The 21,852-nt window shown below is 47.0% G+C and overlaps 1 protein-coding gene across 14 annotated transcripts in view; it reads left to right on the forward strand.

Annotated features, from left to right (window-relative positions):
* The window catches only part of PLEKHA7 (pleckstrin homology domain containing A7), a 253,670-nt gene that overhangs the window by 163,985 nt on the left and 67,833 nt on the right, over positions 1-21,852 (forward strand). For all 14 annotated transcript variants that reach the window (XR_008702964.1, XM_055548476.1, XM_055548477.1 and 11 more), the window contains 4 exons: positions 12,536-12,647; positions 13,640-13,744; positions 16,891-16,963; positions 18,345-18,445. Coding sequence is in view for 13 of the 14 variants with exons in the window: in XM_055548476.1 (XP_055404451.1) it covers positions 12,536-12,647; positions 13,640-13,744; positions 16,891-16,963; positions 18,345-18,445 (391 nt within the window). In the remaining variant the exon portion in view is untranslated. The remainder of the gene's footprint in view (positions 1-12,535; positions 12,648-13,639; positions 13,745-16,890; positions 16,964-18,344; positions 18,446-21,852) is intronic.

A 21,852-nucleotide genomic window follows, 5' to 3' on the forward strand; every position in this document is an offset into this window, starting at 1 on the left:
GTCTGAGAAACTAATAGAGACATTGGCTTTAAGGGTTTTTCTTTTTGTTTTTCCCTATATATATGCATATATATGTGTGCATGTGTGCGTGCTAAGTCACTTCAGTCATATCTGGCTGTGCAGCCCTGTGGACTGTAGCCTGCCAAGCTCCTCTGTCCATGGGATTCTCCAGGCAAGAATACTGGAGTGGGTTGCCACCCGCTCCTCCAGCGGATCTTCCCAACCCAGGGATCGACCTTGTGTGTCTCATATCTCTTGCATTGGCAGGCAGGTTGGGATCTTAGTTCCCTGACCAGGGATTGAACCAGAGCCCTTAGCAGTGAAAATGCAGAGTCCTTACCACTGGACCAGGAGGGAATTTCCAAGAGTATTTTTTTCTCACCTTCAAATCAATTTTCTTCTGTTTCGTCACTTGGATATGTTCAAATGTAATCTTATATTATCAGTATTTATATTTTTACAATGTTTTGCTCTTGTAGTACTTACACTTATAAATTAAGGTAGAAAACTTCAAATATATACAAAAGTAGAGAGATACAATAATAAATCATCTGATATATTCATTATCTATCTTCAACAGTTTCTAAAACATGGCTGATTTTATTTTGTCTATATCCTCCCCCTCACCCCTGGATTATTTTGAAGCTAATTCTAAACATATTATTTCATCTCAGTGTTTTCATCTCAGTGTTTTCAGCTTAGAATCATTATCCAACAAAACGTTTAAAACCAGAAATCTGTAATTATAATCATACTGGCATTCCCTGCATGCTACTCTGTGTGGGGGATTTTCTGTGCATATCTCATTTAATACAATAATCCTGAGAGGTAGACCACCATCATCATTTTAGAGGGAAAGATATTAAGACCCGAAAAAGTCATGTCACTTGCCCCAAATTGCCTGGCTAGCAGTAGAAAAGCCAGAATGTCACCCCAGCCTGACCTCTTTGGTCAAGTCTAAGCCTTTCCCTAGTCAGAAACTGTGTGCTCAATTATTTTGGTGCTGGTGGCCCACAGGACATGACAGCCAGACTGTGGGGCTTGTAGCGGGTAGGAGGGATGTCTAATTTTGAAAGCATTAATACTACTAGAGAAAGAGTGGGTACAAGGTAAAGATTATCTTATCTCCTATATCAAAAAAGAACTGCTGTGTAAAGACAAAGTCAGAATGTGGATTCTCTGAATTCCAGCTTGGAATGTTTGTTTATAGAATCCTGAAGGTCAGAGGCTTTAGGGAGGTCACTGAGTTCAGCCCCTGGTCCTTAGGCATCTGAGAGACTCGGGCGCCTGTTGTTATTAAAGGTCTGGTAGAATCCATCAGAACACTTAGCTTGAGAAGTTACCAGCCTTAATAAGAGCTTCTGGAGAAACGCACATTTTCCATCACTAAACACCTCTGTCACACACATCCTTTTCCTCCTTGTTAACAGAAGACTTTATCCCCTGACTACTTCTGAGGAGGTGGCCTCTTTATCCTACCAAAATATCTCCACAGCTAATCTCAGTCCCATCCAGTTTCCAAGGAAAAGACATTCCTTCTTTTGAAGGGTCAGTTTTTCCCTCTAGATCTCATTTCCTGGATGTCATAAAGGGTGCTTGCTTATCTCAGATGATGGGTACAACTCTATGGTCAGACATTTCCTTGAAGCAAACAGAATGTGCTTTAGGCATTGAGCGGAAGGGAGGGTTTCTGTGGACTGACGTGGTGAGTGCCGCACTTATTCCCTGGATACTTGGTGGCGCCTGCATCGGGGCGCTGCCCGGCGCAGTGACAGCAGCACATGGGGCGCATGTGGGCCTGTCTGTGAAGAGCTTACGACTGAGCGGGGAAGACGACGGCACGAGGTCACAAATGTGATCAGTGTTCCGGATAGAGGGGACACAGGCTTCAGTGGAAGTTGGTAAATGAGGGTTCTAACCTGGCTTAGGCCTTGGGGATCGTGGAAGGCCTTTGAGATCTGTCCAGTCAAGGTTATTCAAAGACCAAGAGGGGAGAGCATGGGAACTCCATACGAGGTGAGTTAGAGTGAAAAACGAAGAGCACCAAGTGGATTCTGGAGCTACTTGGGAGGTAAAATTGACAGGATTTGGTGATTGATTGTCTGTAATGGTGACTAAAGAGAGGGAAGATTTTCTTGAAGTGTCTGGTCCTAACGTGGAGGAAGGGGCAGGATTTAGATAAGAGAAGATAAGCATGCATGTGTGTGAGGGTCAAGTGTGACCAGCCTTGGCAAGAAGATTGACTTGTAGTGGAGGTTTGTGAAGGAGATAAGGTTGGAGAGGGACATTGCAGCCAATTATCCAAACTGCTTCCTCCTGAAATAGACTTGACTTGACTTCCAGGTAAATCCTGGGGGAGCTCCGGAGGGTGAGTGAGGCATGATTTCCCTTCACAGAAACCATTCCTTTTAAAAACTGTGCTAACAAATACAATTTCTGCTTTATTCCCTTGAAGGAGCTTAATTTTGTTGTGTAGTGTGATACGTGGTGAGAGGAATAAAAAAAGACCAAGGAGACCGTTTGTGTCTTTTATATCAGCTCTCAGATTAATATATTGGTAGAAAAAGAAAAACTGGCTCTTTTCTTTTCCTTCTCCAAAGAGGATCTGTTAAGGTCACATTGACTTCTCTTATCAGAGCCTCCACCCTGGTTTTTTGGAGTGAATCCTTCTAGAGCCATCTGAACCAGCATCACCTGGGAACTTGTTGGAGATTCTCAAACCCTACTCCACATCTACTGAATCAGAGGTTTTGGAGGTGGTATCCCTGTAAACTATGTTTTAACAAGCCTGCAGGTGATTCTGATTTTGGTAAATGCTTGAGAACCACTGACTTAGATAACTTGCTGTTCCCATCTCCCCTAAATCACTCCCAGATTCTTCTGTTCATCCTTAAGTCTCCTTCAGATAACCCATCATTCTTTGGGCTACGGTGGCAATCTTAGGTAATCTTGGATTTTAGTCAGGTAATCTTGGGATCCTCTCTCCTGTAGGAAGAAAAAAATTCTCCATGGTGACTTCCTTTAAAGCATTACTGATGTGAACAGATAACCCATCTTCCCGACCACTGGCAGGTGGGGCTTACCGGAGCTGTTTGGTGTACCAGGCACATGCCCACCAAAAGATTGTTTTCCATCTTACAGATTAGAAACTTGGAGAAGAGAAATAAAATGAAAACTATGATCTGGCAGATCCAGAGGACGTGAACTCTGAGTGTTCTAGTTTCTGCATTAGTAATACAGAATCAGTCAGGATGGCCTAGGCTCTGCTGTGGTAACAGCAACAACAAACAATATCTCAGTGACTTAGAGCATTTAAAGTTTATTTCTCACTTTCACTCCATGTCCATCACAGGTCACCTGAGGGGTTCAGCTCTGTCACCTTTACTGAAGGACCTGCATCTCTGTGCTCCCATGATTGCCAAATGCAAGAAAAAGGAAACTTGGCAAACTGTGCCCCAGCACATTCACTCACATTTCATTGGCTACAACAAGTCAAATGACCACTTCTCACACCAAAGTTCACTCACATTTCATTGGCTGCAAGTCACGTGACCACTCCTCATGCCAAAGAGGCAGGGAAGTGCTTTCTACCAGGCATCTGGGAATAGAATCAGAAATACTTGTTGGTCAGCACTAATGACTACACTTAATAATCCACAGAGCTGATATATTATTAAGAGAAGTGGGACTTTTTGAGATTGGCGCTGAAGAGCTTCTTTTGTTACATGACTAGAGTATTTGTTTTCTCATTTTACCTCTTCTGTTATGCTACCTAGTTCTTTGTCAGAACCCTCAAGGAACGTGGGTATCAGTCAACAGGTCCTGCAGCCTGACCCCCAAGGGAGACTTCTGCACACCCAAGCAAATAGGAAATATCTCTTGGAAGAGCTAATATAAGCCCAGGCTGTATTAATAAAAATATAATGTGTAGAGAAAGGGGGAGAGTAGTTCTCGTTTATCATCATATTTGTGGGCTACTTCATTAATTCATTCCAAGTTTATGGATCCCCAAGGATATGCTAAGCCCCAAACACTTTGATTTGGGTACTAAATATCAAGAGGGATGTTGAGCAACTGAGATTCCCCTGAGGAGAGGGACCATTATGGTAAGGGGTCTGGAAACCCTGTCCTGTGTTTATTCTGTAGGAGAGAAGATGAAGGAGGATATACTGGAAGTCTTCAAGAAGGGCTGGCAGGAGGAAGTGGGGTATGCCTATTGTGTGGCTGCCGAAGGCAAGCATTGTATCAATGAGTAAAAGTTAAAGGCAGGCAAATTTTCTCTTAGTCCATAATTTTCAAGGGAGGTGATTTTCTATCATCTCTTGTTTCAACATCTGGAATCTCATTTTTAACACTAAATGAAGTCATCTGCTTCTTAGGATAAGAGTTGACTTTTTCCATGAATAATATTACTATTCATTTTATAGGTAATGCCTAGAGCCCCTTTGATTTATTATCAGGTACTTTTCTAGGTGCTTTCCATGTATTTATTTCCACAACAGTCCTTTGAGGAAGATACCATCATTATCATGGATACTGAGGCACAGAGAGGTTGAGTCTTGCCAGAAGTTGCACAGTTAATAAGTGGCGGAGTTAGGATTTGAATCCAGGCAGTCTAGCCCCAGATGCTATGCCTCTGACTGCTATACATACTGCCTCTCATTTCAGTGGTCTTCGAGAGACATTTCCCTTCCTTGGCTGTGCTTAGACATTAATGTGCTGGCTAAGTAGGCTACTGCTACTTAGAGGTTTTAATTGTAATTGTATTTGCAGTAATGAAATTTGATCTAATAGCTTCATGCTTGCTTGAAAGGCACCAGCTTCCCCTCAAAGTCTCTTCTCCAGAAAGCATTCTCAAGCCTGTTTACAGGGCTCATTTCCAATGACTGGATCAATTGGTCTCCTCTGAAGGCCTCTTTCCTGAGTTTTGGTGATTTTCTTGGGAGCTTGTGGCTTAGAGGGCCACATCCGAGGGCCCTCATACACTATGGCGGAAGCCTGGGCGCAGAGAACTCCCAGCTGTGGTTTTGGTGGCTGGCGCTGTGCACAGGAGTATTCTCTCTTTGGTGCTGGGAAGCCCAGGAAGCCGCTGACAGACGCCTCTGCAGCTCTTAGGGAAGAGGAGAGAAGCATTCCGGAGCCATGACGCTGGCAGCTGACTGACAGCAGGCTGTATACACTGATTCCAGGCTCTGTCAAGCATTTGATGTTGAGGTGGGGCCTGCTTGAGTGAGTATGTGTTCTGGAAGTTCAGAAGCCTGCTGCTGTGCTCAGAAGCCAGCTGTAAGGCCCCTAAGATCGCCTCAGAGTTTCCTAACCTAGGAAGAGGACCGTTGCCTGGCCTGTCGTTCTGGGCATCTGAGTAAGTTTAGCTTGGTCCTTCCACTGGGATTTGAGCAGCCCTTCGTTTTCTCGTTGGACTGTGTTGGAAAAAAATAACAGTTGGAATTGCCTAGAATTTCATGAGTGGTGTTTGGAGGATATGACTTTAAAAGATACTGCCTTGCTAAAGGTACATCTTCTCTTCCTGACCTTTGACCTCTTTGGGGGTTCATTTTGCAGGTGGCAGGGCAAGACTCTCCAAGGCATTTGCTGATTATGCCTAGGGTTGGGGTATCTCCTGCTGCCAGAGATGGCTGTTTCTCGTTCTTCTGCAGTTTCAAGTTGGTGAAAGCTTGCAGTGAGAGATTGAGAGCCCAGGATGGCAGAGAGGGCGTCCTACAACTCTGAGCTCGAACAAGGAGTCTGTCCTATTGCTCATCTGCTGAGCCCTGGGCTGCGAGGCTGCTGTGTTGCTGTCTGCAGCTGATATAGCCAGCACCTTGTCTCTCCAGACAGGCAGTCTTGAACTAGCTGTGCCTGTTGCATTTTGTTGCCATGGCAGCAGAAAAATGAGGAAAAATGGGAACACCTGGCAAGCCAGAAGCAGAAACTTGACTGTTCAGTTTTCCTTCCTGGTCTAGGAGACGGTGTTGGTGACAAGCACAGGTAAGGGGAGAGGTGATGATGGTGTCCTTAGCTCATTCGGGCATCTGGGTGTTGGCTTGGCTCTTGATGCTGCTGTTTCGGAAGGCACTGGCACCGGAAATTCAGTGGCTGTCTGTGCTGAGGGAGATGCTGCGGTGGTGGCTTCGCTGAGTGTGGAAGGGGAGCTGCTGCCTGCACAGTGATTTTTGTCTTTCTGTGACTTCCCTCCTTGTCCTCCTCTTTTACCTCCTCCTAGCCTTGGAGGTACCCAGATCTCCATCAGAAAAGGCTATTTTTTAGTGAGTAAAGTGACTGCCTGGTAATCCAGGAGGAGGAGATACGCTAGAAGAGGGCTTACCAAAGGCTGGGGTTAGAATTGTTGCATCTCTGAAATGGCAAACAGAGGTCGAAGTCTGGTTCTCACTTGTAGACAGAGACGTGGAGCCTGGACAGCGGAAGACTGGACCAGGCTCACATGGCAGAGTGGGCTCTGGGCTTGGAGGCAGGAGAGAGCAGCCTTCGAGGCTCACTGGGTTGTTTCTGTGCCAGGTGAGGGGTGCCAGGTGCTGTGTGGGCTGGTTTCCGGCTCCCAGAGTGATGCAGAGTAGGGAGAGGAACTAGAGCTTGTGTTCCAGAGAGGAGCTGGGGAGGACGGGGAAGGAATGCAGAAAGCCTTAGTTGAGTAATGAGGCCACAGTTGCTGAATGAAAACCTCTGTCAGACAGCCTCCCCCAAGGTGTTGGGAGTGTACAGGGAGCGTTGGCAGTCTGTCTGAGTGTCTCTTTTTCTTGGAAGAGGGAGTGTGGAGGTGTCGGCCTGTTTCGGACAAGAACTTTGTTTTATTCCTGCTTTTCATTCTGTATTGCTTTCCCCAAACCCCTTAGGTGGTGGGTGTGAGTGCCATAAAAAGTGCTGGTTGTGCTGGTTGTTTGTGAATGTGCCTCTTCTCATGCACCCAGTAATTTTGTCTGAGTTCTCCATGTAGAATCCTTGCAGATAAAGCATGAATTGGGTTGCCGGTTTCTCTAGGAATTAATGGGGCACAGATGTCATCTAATGATGTCTTCCTAGTAAGAGATTCCTGATTCCCCATAGTTTCCTAACCTTCTATCATAGCCTTGAAGACTCTTGATGTTATCTTTCTTCTGGGCAAAGAATGGGAGGGCAACCTCCTAGTCACAGGGTCATTACACATTAGAGAAGCCCCAGATAAGATGTTTAAAAGTCTGTTTGTAGGAAATGATTCCTGTTGAGAAGTTAATTGTTTGGTACCTTGAGCTTCTGAAGAGAGAGTGCCTTGGAAATAATAAAGTGTACCTGAGATTTATGTTCTGGAATCTCCACTGATAATAGTCACAAACAGTGCTTTTCATTGAATGTAATGCTTCATGGTTTTCAAAGCATCATTTCTGTCCACAGAACCACGTTCTGAGATGAGAATTCTTTTCTCATTTTGCAGAAATGGAAACTGAGGCCCAGAGTAGCAGTGTGACTCATGGAGGAGTCAGTAAGCTGCAGAGGATGGTTGAGATCCTGTTATTCTTGGCTTATGGTTTTTCCACCATCCCAGGGTCTTCTTGGATTGGGGATAGGTCTTGGGGCTGAGAAGAGCAGAGGCCTATTTCTGCCAAACCTTGGAACTTGCCAGGTGGTATCTCTGTGACAGAGTCCAGGTTCTGGAATCCAGCTACTCTCTCGAGCTGGTCATTAATCTCTCCAAGCCTCAGTTTCCTCTTTGACAAAATGGAAAAGGTAAAACTGGCTTTGCAGGGGGAAGTGAGATAATGCCAGCAAAGGGCCTGACACAGCAGGTGCTGGACAGGACTTGCTTGACTTTGTGCACCTGTCCCTAAGGGTTGGTGATACTTGGCCTGGCAACCTACCTATTACAACAGCAATGGGGTCTTGCTGTGATCTGCTCCCGTTCATGATGTTGACTGAGACACAGCTGAGGAGCCCATCGACCAAACTCACCTAAACTCAGACCCAAAGGAAAAAAATGGCTTCTGAATTTATAACTTCTTCTTTTTTTTTTTTTTTTAAACTACATCTGTCAATGTTATACACATTTGCTCCTGGGAACGTAGGAGGCAGAAGCAGCTCTTTCGTAGGTGGGTAAATGGAGGGACAGAGAAAATAACTTCCTGCCCAGGTTCACCTGACGAATCGCTGAGGAAGTTCAGAGTCGAATGAAGTCACTTTCCTCCTGGGCTTCTCCAGACTGATTTCTGTCTGGTTCTATCTTCTTTTGTTCTTTGCAGAGAAGAGGCAGTTCAGTTAAAACCCTAGCTCACTGTTTTGAACTTCAGCCCACACCCCTCCAGCAAAATAATCAGCATTCATGTAGCCCAAGTCAAGGAAAGAGAAGTCTTTGTTCAGAGCATCCCACTGCACTTTGGGAATCGGGATGGCACGGAAACCTGGCAAACAGGCTTTTAAGTTAATAGATTTGATTTAATGACGCTAGGAGTCTGCCTTCCCATAGCGTGTGCAGTTTTTTTTTTTTTTTTTTCCTCCTCTCCAGGGATCCTTGTGACTCATGCGCCTCAGGGCAAGCTCCTGGGACCCGAACCACCTTCACAGAAGCTCTGCTCAGGGGCACGGGCTCTTCTCTGGGTGAGGGGGCCCTGCTTGAATGAAACCTGTCAGGAGCATAACTCAGTCAGAGAACATGAGGACAGGTTAGTGTCTGCCCTGTCAGACTTTTACGTGGGGAACATGCCTGTAAGATGCGACTGGCTGAAGCAGATGAACCAGAATGCCCACATCCGAGTGAGTGTGGATCCACTCAGAGCTGTCTCAGAGCTGTGTGTGCATGGGCTACACACATGCACCACTGATGTTCCCACTGCTCAGACTATTGTGGTAAAAGATCTCTAGAAGTTTCCATCGGAGCCAGCTTTTCAGGCATGCAAGAAGTATGTTTTTGAGTCTTTTATCATATCCTCATTTTTGAATATCAAGTAGTGTCTCAAGCATGACCACTGTTTGGTTTTTTTTTTTATTAGTTGAAATTCCAGATCACTTCTAGTGATTTCCGAAAGTCGTAAGTCTAGTCAACCTTGGAGGATCTAAGGGGCTTCCTAGATGGCACTAGTGGTATAAAACCCACCTGCTGATGCCAGAGACACACGAGATGTGGATTCAATCCCTGGGTCGGGAAGATCCCCTGGAGGAAGGCATGGCAACCCACTCCAGTATTCTTGCCTGGAGAAGCCCATGGATAGAGGAGCCTGGAGGGCTACAGTCAATAGGTTGCAAAGAGTCAGACACAACTAAAGTGACTTAGCACACACACATACACACAGACAGAGGACCTAAGAGACCATTGGACACTCTGAAGAGATTCAGAGGAACATCCCCTGAATGCAGGTCTTGTTACTTGGCCAAATGGGTAGCTGTGTGCACCTTGTTCTTTCAAAGAGCCAGGTCAGGAACTGCCAGGTAATGGTTGACTCTTTTGTGTGAGTGGGGAGTCCTGTGAAGACATGCTCCCTGTTTATAGAGACAACACGGTCCCCTCCCTGGGGTGGATTTAGTTTGGATTTTAGTCCTGTCTCCTAATAATCTGCTTTCTCTGGATGTTGCTGAGCAGAGGTCTCTATAGTCATGGAGTGCGGGGTTTTCTTCATGTGTTTCTCCCTGCCCACCCACCCCTCAGTGTCCCTCACTGATGTTCAGTGTTGGGGCCACAACTGGTCCTTTTCCAGCTGAAATCTATTCATACCTGGCTGTCTAGGTGGTGGTCATACCTTCTTTCCTCACCGACCTAAGGCTGCAGGAAGGTCCTCTTTCTTCCTGCACTTTTGGCTGGAGAGCTCCCTGGCTAGCCAGCATCCCAGAAGCTAGTATGGGAGGAGACATGGGGTTAGAATACAGGAAGAGGACTATAGTTAGAGCTCAAGATTGTAAGGTGCAGAAATGGCAAAAGTGGCTACCTGTCCTGGATTCCTGGGCCATCACAAACCCAGATGGTCTGTTCTTTGTCTCACTGAGGAGCAGCGGCATATCTAGTTGATGGAATGTGATGCTGTCCTTTAAAATGACATGGATGAGTTTAAAAGAAAGAAAAAAATGTGTAGATTACAGCAAGTTTTAAAAATCAACATGGAAAATCGTAAAGCTATGTGATCACAGTTATCTGGGCTTCCCAGGTGGCTCTAGTGGTAAAGAACCCACCTGCCATTGCAGGAGACATAAGAGACATGGGTTCCATCCCTGGGTCAGGGAGATCCCCTGGAGGAGGGCATGGAAACCTACTCCAGTATTCTTACCTGGAGAATCCCATAGACAGAGGAGCCTGGCGGGCTACAGCCCATAGGGTCGCAAAGAGTTGGACACAACTGAAGTGACTTAGGATACACAATTATCTAAAAACACAAAAAAGCACCCCCCCAAACCCGCCCCCCCCCCCAAAACCAAGCATATTACAAAGAATGAAAGTAAATATACCAGGGAGATTGCTAGTATCCTTTTGGTTTAGGATTCTGGGCTTTCACTGTTGTGGTCCAGGTTCAGTCCCTGGCTACTGAGATTGTGCAATGTGTGTGGTGTGGCAAAAAAAAGACAAAGGAAAGAAAGTAAATATACCAAGTATTAAGAATGATTTTCCTTTGGATAACAGGACTATGGTTACAGTTTTCTTTGCTTCTAGCTTTTTTCTTGTATTTCTCAAGTATTCTGTAATAACCCTCATATCAGTGTCTTAAATGGGAGACAATTAAACTTGATAAAACCCCAAACAAACCTTTCTTATTGTTGGACTGTGTGTCCTGAATTTGGGCTTAGAGATGTAGCTGCCATAACTGAGATGAGCCGAGAACTCTTCGCTTTCCTTGTCTCAACCTCTGGGAATTTGAAAAGTCAGGCAAGACCAGGTTCCAGGAAGACGTCTCGGGCATAGTTCTGCCTGGAGGCAGGGGCTGGACAAGGCAGTCTCTCAGAGCCCCTTCCCACCCCCGGTTGGCTGTTATCTCTCTGCTGCACACAGCCTCTGCCAGCAGTGTGCGGGCTCTAAGTGTGGCGACATTCTCTGAGTGGGGAGCAGTGACAAAAGTCTGGCTGGGATGGAGGCCGGGGGCGGGGAATCCGGAGTGAGTGCCTGAGCTGATAAGGAGCCAGTGATCTTTCTGCCTGGTGGGACTCGCACCTCTAGCTGCCAAGCATCCAGCCTGGCCCAGCCCCTTGGAAAGCTGGTGCCTGCCACGGTGGTCCTGCTGCTAGGACAGCTCAGACAGCACGGTGGTCACGGCTGTTTCTGCGAAGGACTTCCTGACGGTGCAGGGTGTTGTGGCTCTGTCTTGGGGTGTGGGAAGGATCACTGTCCTTTGAATAACAGTGGTTTTGAAGGAAGCAGCGTAGCTCCAAAGTGGAAACTGGGATTTTCCCTCCTGGCACCTCTGTAAAAGTGAGCCTGGTGAGCGGACTTCCAGAACACGTCTTCCTCGGCTGTGCCTCATCTGGATCCTCCAGCTCTATCTCCTCAGGGCCCTGGCCCAGGCCTCCAAATCAGTTTCTCCACTTCTCTGGCAAAAGGCCTCAGTTTACTGCAGCTGTCTGGATCCTGTCACCCATCGGAGCAGCAGGCACCCAGCCAAAGAATGCTGGCACTTACACTTTGAGGAAGGCTTACAGATCCTGGAGTTAGCAGAGCCTGGGAATCAAGCATTGAGCTGCTCAAGGATAGGGACTGGATTGTGTGGAATCATTTGCTGCTGCTGCTGCTGCTTTGAAAGAGTCTTTCAAATGCTGGGGCTCTGTAGAGGCAGGTGAGAAGGGTTCTCTACGATATCTCTTATGCATTATGCATGATGCTCCCAGGGTACCAGCCTTCCCAGGGCAAGTGGGAAGCGTAACTGGTCCTCTTGGTGGGAAGCATGATGCCGCTGGATGCTGATGGGGACATATTGAGGGCATCTGCACCGGGGACCCAGGCGTCCCTCATTTCTTCCTGCTCTCCAGACATGGCACAAGGGGTTAATATCTCCAATGGCTCTATTTTGGGGCTAATGGAGTGTTCCCTAGAACAGGACTCTTTGTTGAGAAGTCTATTTTGGGAGGCAAGCCCCACTGGCATTTATGTAAGTGATTCTCTCTGTGTATCTGGGGGTGTGGGTGTGTGTGCGAGTGATTTCTTGTTACTAATTATAAGCAGCTCTTTTTGGGAGCCAGGGAAATGGAGGTGTGTGTATGTGTGTAACGAGTGTGGATTGCTCTTGCTGTGAAGAGTGGTGGTTTAACCATGTGTGCCCATCTGATGGGGCACGCAGTCACCCAAGTAAGAGGATAAATGAGGGGGCCTTGGGACAGCAGGCAGCAGTGATTTGGCCCCTTGGGGTGTCAGGCTGTGGAGCCTGCCCACCTGTCCATGCTCTTGATTCCCTGAAGCGCATGTGTAGGCTGGACATTGTGACCCTCTGACCGCAGCCTGGAGTTAAGTGGTGTCCAGAAGATCTGTCCTGGGTTGTTTAAGGTCCATTAACCATTTCTAACCTGAACTAAACTCAGACTCCACTTCTCATTGCAGCCTGGCTACTTACTCACTGGATTCTCTTCTGTCTGTCCACAGGCCAAATCCACATATGTCGAAGCAAGAGAGAAACCAAAGACCGTCCAGCATGGTCAGTGAAACGTCCACGGCGGGGACCACTTCCACCGTGGAGGCCAAGCCTGGCCCCAAGGTGAGCTCTTGGCCACTCGCCCTTGCCTTCCCCTCTTCTGTAGTTTGCCAAGTCCTTTTGTAGCCAAAAACGCATTTGACCTTCACCATAGTGTTTTTTTGTTTTTTAACTCTTTATTTTGTATTGGGGTTTAGCTGATTATAGTGTTGTGATAGTTTCAGGTCAACAGTGAAGGGATTCAGTCACACATATGCATGTATCCATTCTCCCCACAACCGCACTCCCATCCAGGGTGCCACGTAACATTGAGCAGAGTTCCATGTGCTAGACAATAGGTCCCTGTTGGTTATCCATTGTAAATACAGCAGTCCCACCGTAGTTTTGTGAAGGAGACACATAATAAGTATCCTCCCCAAATGAGAGATCAGGAAATTGAGGCCAGTTGGGGTTATCACATGTGTCCAAGAAAAGAGGTGCTTGCTGACAGAACCAGGACTGACATCTAGGGCCCTGGCCGTATTCTTCATTTTCCTGGCGTGTCTTGGGACGGCCACACCTCTGTTCACATGTGTCTTGGAGCCTGCATGGTAAAATTTGTGACAGAGGTCCCAGAGGTGTCTGTGCCCACGCTGTGGAAGCACTGACTGAGGATCAGGGAAGAGAAGCAGCATTGTGGAGAAGGGGAGAGCACCAGAAAGGGGGTAAATATCTGGAAATTTGTAAATACTGTCACCAAAAAGTAGCATTGCTTCAGAAAGCCACAGGACATACTGGGGCCAGCAGCTGCTGGTAAAAGTTGATGGAAAAATCCCTTTACCTTTGTTTTCTCTGTGACCCAGACAGGAAGCTTGCTAGCTCTTGGACTCCCCTTTTAATTAGGATGCTATGGCCGTGCACCCACCCTTCTTGGTCACCTCGCTGTTCTTTTGATCAGAGGACGGTGCCGTGCAGATGAAGGCACAGGGAGCCTATGGCTCTTCTATCATGCATGTGCTTTTGGGGGCTTCCCCAAGTCATCCCGGCTGCTAGAGACTAAGTCTGCTCTTTCCTAGATCATTAAGTCCAGCAATAAAGTCCACAGCTTTGGGAAGAGGGACCAGGCCATTCGGAGGAACCCCAATGTTCCAGTGGTGGTGAGGGGCTGGCTGCACAAGCAGGTGAGGAGACTGAGGAGGGAGGGTGGCAGGGAGGTAGTTCTTGCTGATTTCCTTCCTTCCCCTGACCCCTGGGAGCTGGGAATGGGCCCATAATAAGGTTTTTGTTTCTGAGTCTGTCCGAGGCCAGATTCTACCGATCGTGCTAAGTGATTTGCTCTTCCTGTTTGTAAGTGGACCGTCTACTCAATGGTGCAGTTTCCTTCCCCAAACCCACTTAACCGCTTTGGTTCTTGGTACTACTGGCTGTCCTGGGACTCGGACCCGAGTGTGGGTGGATCAGCCTGCATCCAGCTTTATTGCCATAATCCTCTGCCAGCACTTGCCTTCCTCATGTTAAAGAGCCTTTGTTATCATTTGCCTGAAAAATCCCATGTTTTCCTTTTCTCCTGTCTTGCACACATATCTAGCTTCCTAACACCTCAGATTTCAAATCAGCCAAACTCAACTCACTGTCTCCTCAGCCCCTACCTGTCTTTCCCCCCAGCCGGCTTTTCCTGGGTCGTGGTGGTGCCATCCTTCTCCCAGGCACTTGGTTTAGGAACCTCAGCACCATCACCAGCTTCTCCTGCTCCCATGTCTGTTCAGTCCAGAAACCCTGTCAGCTCTGTGTCCCCCGACGGTCCATCCTTCACCTCTGTCTTTACCACCAGTTATTCTGCCTCTGGTCCTCTGGCCTTGGATAGGCTGTGAGGTCCTAGGGTCAGAGAACATGTTCCTTCTGTCTTCTTCCTTCCCTTCTTGCCATCCATCCATCCATCCATTCCCCCACTCACCCACCAGATGCCTGCCATGTTCTAAGTGTTCTCACTGCAGCGACAAAGGGATGAGTAACGTGTGGTTCCTGCACTTGAGGACCTCCTGTCGTAGTCTGCAGGGGACACCTCTCATGTGTCATGTCATCACCCAGCACAGACTCCCGCATAGCATATTGTCCAGATAAACACAAATTCTGAGAGCAGTGATGTTTATTTTTACTCAAGGCTTTATGGGAAGACAGAGGTGGGCGTTAACTTGTACAACACACAGAAGAAATTCCTAAATGTCCCCTTGAAATCTCCCTCCCCTAGTTCTGTTCCCCGTGGCAGCTCCCACAGCTCCCCAGCCTCTTCTGACCAATACTCCCCTGGGCACCATTCTCTTTTAATGAGACCTTCTTCCCTCACAGCTCTGTTCTCATTCTCTTTTCTTACCTGGGTCACCCTCTGACTTTTTCCATTTGCATCCCTGTCCCCGTTAAACAAAAGGCTCCTTGAAATGTGGGGTGAGATGGAAGGGATATAGATAATCCTTCTCCCCAGCAGACACGCCCTTGCCCAGGCCCCTGGGCCCGGGGCTGTGCTGTAGCTGTAAGGTCTGTGTAGATGCTCTGGACACCCAGTAGAGAAAGTGTCACTGTCCTTGTGGCAGTCCTGAGAGGCTTCCTGGAGGAAGTGACATTTGAAGCAGATATATAAAGATGGAGAAGAGCTTTTCAAACAAAGCAAATATCGTATGCCAAGACTTTAGAGGTCACCTAGTTAATGCAGAAGATAAAACCAAGAAATACAGGAGCTTAGCAAGTTTTTAACACTTAAGTAAATGGAGGATGGATAAAAATTTTTTTAAATTTAAGCCTGTCAAAAAGTTTTGCAGAAGGAAGACAATTTGAATAGCTAAAAGCGGCTCTGGAATTTTCCTAGGTTTCGGAGAAAAGTGACCCTAAAACTACTATTTTCCTACCCTCACTCACTCACTCACTTCAGTCACTCAGTCGTGTCCTCCTCTTTGCGACCCCATGAATTGCAGCACGCCAGGCCGCCCTGTCTATCACCAACTCCCGGAGTTCACCCAAACTCACGTCCATCGAGTCGGTGATGCCATCCAGCCATCTCATCCTCTGTCGTCCCCTTCTCCTCCTGCCCCCAATCCCTCCCAGCATCAGAGTCTTTTCCAATGAGTCAACTCTTCACATGAGGTGGCCAAAGTACTGGAGTTTCCACTTTTAGCATCAGTCCTTCCAAAGAACACCCAGGGCTGATCTCCTTTAGGATGGACTGGTTGGATCTCCTTGCAGTCCAAGGGACTCTCAAGAGTCTTCTCCAACACCACAGTTCAAAAGCATCAATTCTTCAGCGCTCAGCTTTCTTCACAGTCCAACTCTCACATCCATACATGACCACAGGAAAAACCATAGCCTTGACTAGATGGACCTTTGTTGGCAAAATAATGTCTCTGCTTTTGAATATGCTATCTAGGTTGGTCATAACTTTCCTTCCAAGGAGCAATCATCTTTTAATTTCATGGCTGCAGTCACCATCTGCAGTGATTTTGGAGCCCCAAAAAATAAAGTCTGACCCTAGCCATATTTAAAAAATTTTCATAGTCACCTAAATTTTTTTTTAATAAATGGAATGATTTACATTTTAGATGAGTAGAGGCAGAGTCTTGTTACGAGATAGTTTAGTTCAAGAAAATCCAGGTCTTTTTCTGTTGAACGGAAGGAAAACACAGCATAACCAGTCCCTTATGGTAGATAACTTAGTCAAATGAGAATTTTGCCTCACTGATTAATAAGCTGACTCAAATTCTTTGTTGCATACTATGTAAATCAATTTTCTTTCTTTTTTTGATTTTTATTGGAGTACAGTTGATTTATAATGTGTTAGTTTCAGGTGTACAGCAAAGTGAATCAGTTATACATATATATATATATCCACTCTTTTGTTTTAAATATTTTTCCCATATAGGCCATTACAGAGTATTGAGTAGAGTTCCCTGTGCTATGCTAAATCAATTTTCTAATCAGTACAAATGAAGATATTTTATAGCATATTGAATGAATGAATGAAGGAATAAATAACTTTTTGTTAAAAGCTGATTTCTTACTGGAAGAACTGTTTTTGAATTCTTGTCTTCCTTTCTAAAAGTAGGATGCTTATGATATATTAGACTGTTTGCAGGAAACAGAACTTCCTGGGGATAAACCATCATTGGATTTAAATTTTAATGTCCTATTCAAAGAAAGGCTATGCAATAAAAATTTATTAATTGATGGAAAGAAAGCGTGAATATGGGCAAATCTTGGTTCCAGAATCAGGTTGTACATAACTAAGGAGGGGGAGCAGTATGCTCAGATATTGCTCTGATTAGTTTTCTTTGTTTTGCAGGACAGTTCTGGGATGAGGCTGTGGAAAAGGAGGTGGTTTGTGCTTGCTGATTATTGCTTGTTTTACTATAAAGGTGAGCTGAGGTTCAGGCCACCAAGGGCTCTTTGTGCCCGAGAGGGTGGCGAGGTGATATAAAAGTTGGTCTTCTCAAATCCAGTGTTTGGACCAGTGGTCCGAGCTAATTAATAACCTGTTAACCTGCCAAAGTGTTCACTTTTACATATGTGGATGGCTGGTGACTTCATTTTTATCAGTCCCAGCATTGGATGTGCCATTTGTCGAGTTAAAAATAATAGAATCTGGTTTGCCTTCTACTTAGGGTCTCAAGATCTGGAGTTTTTCCAGCTTCTGCCCCACGTGGGGCATAGGCACACCTTTGATGCAATCTGGAGGGAAGAGAAGTATAGGTGAAGCGTTGTATATTGTAACCTATTATCTGGATTTATCCCCTGTTATTGGATGGAATAAATAAAATTGAATAAAATTTGTCATATGAATATTTGTGAAGCCCCAGTACATAGAGTTAGGGGCTGTGCAAAGGTGAAAAGAAAGTAAGGCTCAAAATATGGAGGAAGAGATAGCCTAATTATAAGACAAGACTAGGCTGTGACAGGTGCTTTGGAAGGCATCCAAAGTGCTTAGGCAGTGCAAGGGAAGCGAGAAGTTAACTCCATCGTAGATAACTTGGGCAGGCTCCTTAGAAGAGATAGGGTATGAGTTGAGCTTTTTAGGATGGGTAGAGCTTTGCCCATGTTTGGGGGAAGATGGGCATTCATGCAGAAGAAGCAGTTTGACTTAAGTTCTAGAAGCAGAGGAAGGTGGAATGATAGGCCTTCAAGGCTAGAGCGAGTCTTGCATGCAGCACACACTAGGGGATAAGGCTCAGGAGATGGCTAAGGGCCAAAATGCAAAAGGGCTGTGACTCCAGACAGAGGAAGTCAGGTTTCCTTCTGTATCCAGTGAACAGTCAGCAAATACCTTGTGTGGGAGAGCAGAGGGACCAGCTTGTCATTAGGAAGTTACCTGTGGTAACAGAGATGGTTTGGGGGAGGAAGAGAATAGATGTAGAAAATATGATATTTCCCACCTGCTCTAACTCTTCCCCACCCTTCACAGAACTTTAAATAGCACCTTCCGAAGCCTTCTTCCCTTCCCCAGGCTGTGTGCCGCTCCGGGCTCTTTTCCCACAGTGCGTGGTATGCGCTGTATTTCAGGAGTTAGCAGGTGGGACTGAGCGTGTTTACCTGTGTGCCCCCATCCTCAGGGAGAGGGCACTGCCTGACTCACCCGTGTAGTCCCAGCACTAGCACAGTGGTCCCCAGAGCACCTGAATGGATCACCCATGATCGCAGTCATCCTGGGAGAGATAAGAAGCACTGAACTAGGGCTGTGGGATGGACCATCCTAAGGAGGGTGCCACAAGAGGTTATCCTGATGTGCTCTTCCCTTCAAAGACAGCCGAGAAGAAGTGGTCCTTGGGAGCATCCCTCTGCCCAGCTACGTGATCTCACCGGTGGCCCCTGAGGATCGCATAAGTCGCAAGTATTCCTTTAAGGTACTGTCCCTCTCCTTTAGTGCAGCAGTGCCATCCTAGGAAATGTTGTTGTTGTTTAGTCACTGAATCGTTTGTTAGCCCATGGGCTGCAGCCTGCCAGGCTCCTCTGTCCATGGGATTTTCCAGGTAAGAATACTAGAGTGGGTTGCCATTTCTCTCCAGGGGATCTTCCTGACCTAGGGATTGAACCTGCATCTCCTGCTTTGGTAGGTGGCTTCTTTACCATTGCGCCACCTGGAAAGCCCCTAAGATGCATTGTGTTCCCAGAAATGGCTTCACAGAAGCAGTTGTTTTTGTTGGGACTGGGAGGAGGAAGAAGTAAAGAAGTTGAGTGTTTCAGACTCATATTAACAAAGTTATCAATTCTTTAAGCAAGAATAATATCCCATCACAGGTGCTTTCATTTGTGTCAGAGCTTTTGAGTCCCTCATCCTTGCTTAAGTATTTAGACCTCTCTTTTCCTGTCACGACTGTATTTCTGCAACAGGGTCTCAGAAAAACAAAACAAAGCAGGGTATCCTGCTTTCTTAACCACTGTCGCTATCCCCAGTGTCTCCAGAGTTGCTGTGGGTTGAAGATCCTGGATCCTCCTTTGCTTCATTGCATGCTGTGGTATCGCCTTATTCCTCTAAAACCTTTTGTGACTGAGAACTACTATTATCCACATTACCTCATTTGATGCTTGTGGGGAGCCTGGGGGGTTAGTATGATTAGCTTCGTTTTATAGATTAGGAGAATGAGGATCAGGGAGCTGAAGAAGCTTACCACAGTCCCAGAGCTGGAAGACAATGGAGGCAGACCTCCACCCTGAGCTCTGTGCCCTTTCGTGTGCAGTGCAGGGAGGAAAGACGATTTTTCTCTCTTCCTCTCTGCTTTTCTCCCACATCTTACTCTGGTCATCTGCACACCCATTGCAGGAGGCAGAAGATGGTTTCAATGAATGGTTATTGTTATTTTAGTACTAGTGATCTATCAAATAGTTCAGAGCCTCTCCTGCTCATTGTTGGCTCTGAAAACGTTTTGTTCCCTGGGTTTCAGACTAGTCTTTTGCAGCCGAACGCCTTCCTTAGAAAACCTTCCTTTCTAGGATTGAGTGTTGCTACTGGGCAAACAATTGGGATGACGCTGTTATATATGATTTGGTGGTGGTGGTGGGGGGGCAGCGTTTGGAATATCTTCAAAGTAACAGATTATAATAACTATATATATTTCATCTTAACACTTCATTGGGAGGTGTGAAAAATAGATTCAAGGAAGACATCTTTTATGTGCTGTCACATTCTCTCCTTTTTAAAAGAAATAAGACTTCACCAAATGTGTTCCCTAAATATTTTGTCTGGGAGACAGAAGGCATGCCCATTTTGGGGGCTGATTGGGGTCTTCAGGGTCTGAGAGGAAAGAAAAGCTACTACGGGCAGCACTGGTGATGTTCAGCTGGTTCTCCGGAGAGGACTGGTTTCCGGAGTGTGGAAGAGGTCCCTTCCCTTTGGGCTGCAGTGTCATTCTTTCAGGGACCTGAGGGTGGGCCTGGGGCAGCTCAGAGTCCACGTTCATGGGCTACCGAGAAGTGTGCAGTGTTTTATGTCCTGGGCCTATGCTTGCCTCTGGTGTCATTTCTCAGTTTCCAGAACTGCAGTTCCCTGACTGTTGCTAGGACACCCTGCCTGAGATTGTTCAGAGCATCTGCAGTGGCAGATAGGCAGAGCCCAGAGGGTTATGTGTTCCTCTCTCGTCTATCTTCTCTAACTCACTCCCAGCCTGGCAGCCCCAGGCATTGTGCTGGATGTGCCCTGCGGCTCCGCTGGGTCTGCGGGGCGAGCAGCAGGGCTCTCCGCTCCGCTGGGTCTGCGGGGCGAGCAGCAGGGCTCTCCGCTCCGCTGGGTCTGCGGGGCGAGCAGCAGGGCTCTCCGCTCCGCTGGGTCTGCGGGGCGAGCAGCAGGGCTCTCCGCTCCGCTGGGTCTGCGGGGCGAGCAGCAGGGCTCTCCGCTCCGCTGGGTCTGCGGGGCGAGCAGCAGGGCTCTCTGCTCCGCTGGGTCTGCGGGGCGAGCAGCAGGGCTCTCCGCACTGCTGGGTCTGCAGGACGAGCAGCAGGGCTCTCCGCTCCGCTGGGTCTGCGGGACGAGCAGCAGGGCTCTCCGCACCGCTGGGTCTGCGGGACGAGCAGCAGGGGCTCTCCGTGGCCTTTAGGTGCCATTGCTCCCCCACCTCCCCCTCCCAGGCACCAGCAGGCCTCATGCCCTGCTGGCTCATCTAGGGCATCTCCCCACAGAGCGCCTACTGGAGGCACAGCCTCCCTTGGCCTGCTGGTCACCTCTCAGCAAGCTTGGCCCCTCAGATCCAGGGTCTGGGGCAAAAACCATCCCCATGCAGCCAGTGGGGGAAAGCGTCTTTACTGCTTCCCTTTGAGCTGTTCTCCTTCCCTCAAGACTAAGGTCTGAGGCCTACAGACCCATAAGTGTCAGTAGGTAAATCACATCTTTCTTTTTTAAACCTCTTCACGGGTAAATCATGTCTTTCCTATTTTAATGCATAACATCTCCTTTGTTTGAGAAAGCAGACAACAGTCGGTATTGACAGCACCCATGCCTTTGATCACCAATAGAACCCGGAGATGTTTTCATATCACATTATAGTTGTTGCAGATATCTCGAAATACTGTTTATGCTCTTCACCGCTTCGAAATTACAATTATTACATGTGCTACTAGACTTGTTATGTGATACATTATTAAGGAAGCACCTGTATCACTATATTGCAACATTTAAAAATATTTTGGTAACTATATTTTAATATAGTGTATTTCCCTTATCTTATTTGTGCACTAAAACACCTTCTAGGAAGAGTTCATAGAATTCACCAAGTCGTCAAAAAGATGCCAGAAAAAAGATTAAGATTCTCTGCTTTAGATTCTGGCTGAAGGCCAGCCAAAAGTCATGGTGTTTTACTTATGTATACTCAGCAAACGTCTATTGTTCTCTGTTGTTCTACTTGGCAGGATATAGGTGCTAGGGATACAGCAGTGAGAGGACACAGTCCTTGCCTTTGTCTGCATGAGCCTGGGGATTACCAGGATAAGAAAAGAATAGGGAGGAGCTGCCCTCCTTTCCCCTTTCAATGTTGTGCTTTCTCTATCTCTGAGATCCGTCTCTCCCCTACCACTGTCGCTATTCTGTCTGGCCTGCCATCACCCCCCACCCCGTGGTAACTAACTTACTGGGCACTGGAATGAAGCCTGGCATCACCCCCCACCCCGTGGTAACTAACTTACTAGGCACTGGAATGATGCCTGCCATCACCCCCACTCCGTGGTAACTAACTTACTAGGCACTGAAATGATGCCTGCCATCACCCCCACCCCATGGTAACTAACTTACTAGGCACTGGAATGATGCCTGGCATCACCCCCC

This window comes from Bubalus kerabau, chromosome 15, assembly GCF_029407905.1.
Source record: "Bubalus kerabau isolate K-KA32 ecotype Philippines breed swamp buffalo chromosome 15, PCC_UOA_SB_1v2, whole genome shotgun sequence".
Lineage (NCBI taxonomy): Eukaryota > Metazoa > Chordata > Mammalia > Artiodactyla > Bovidae > Bubalus > Bubalus kerabau.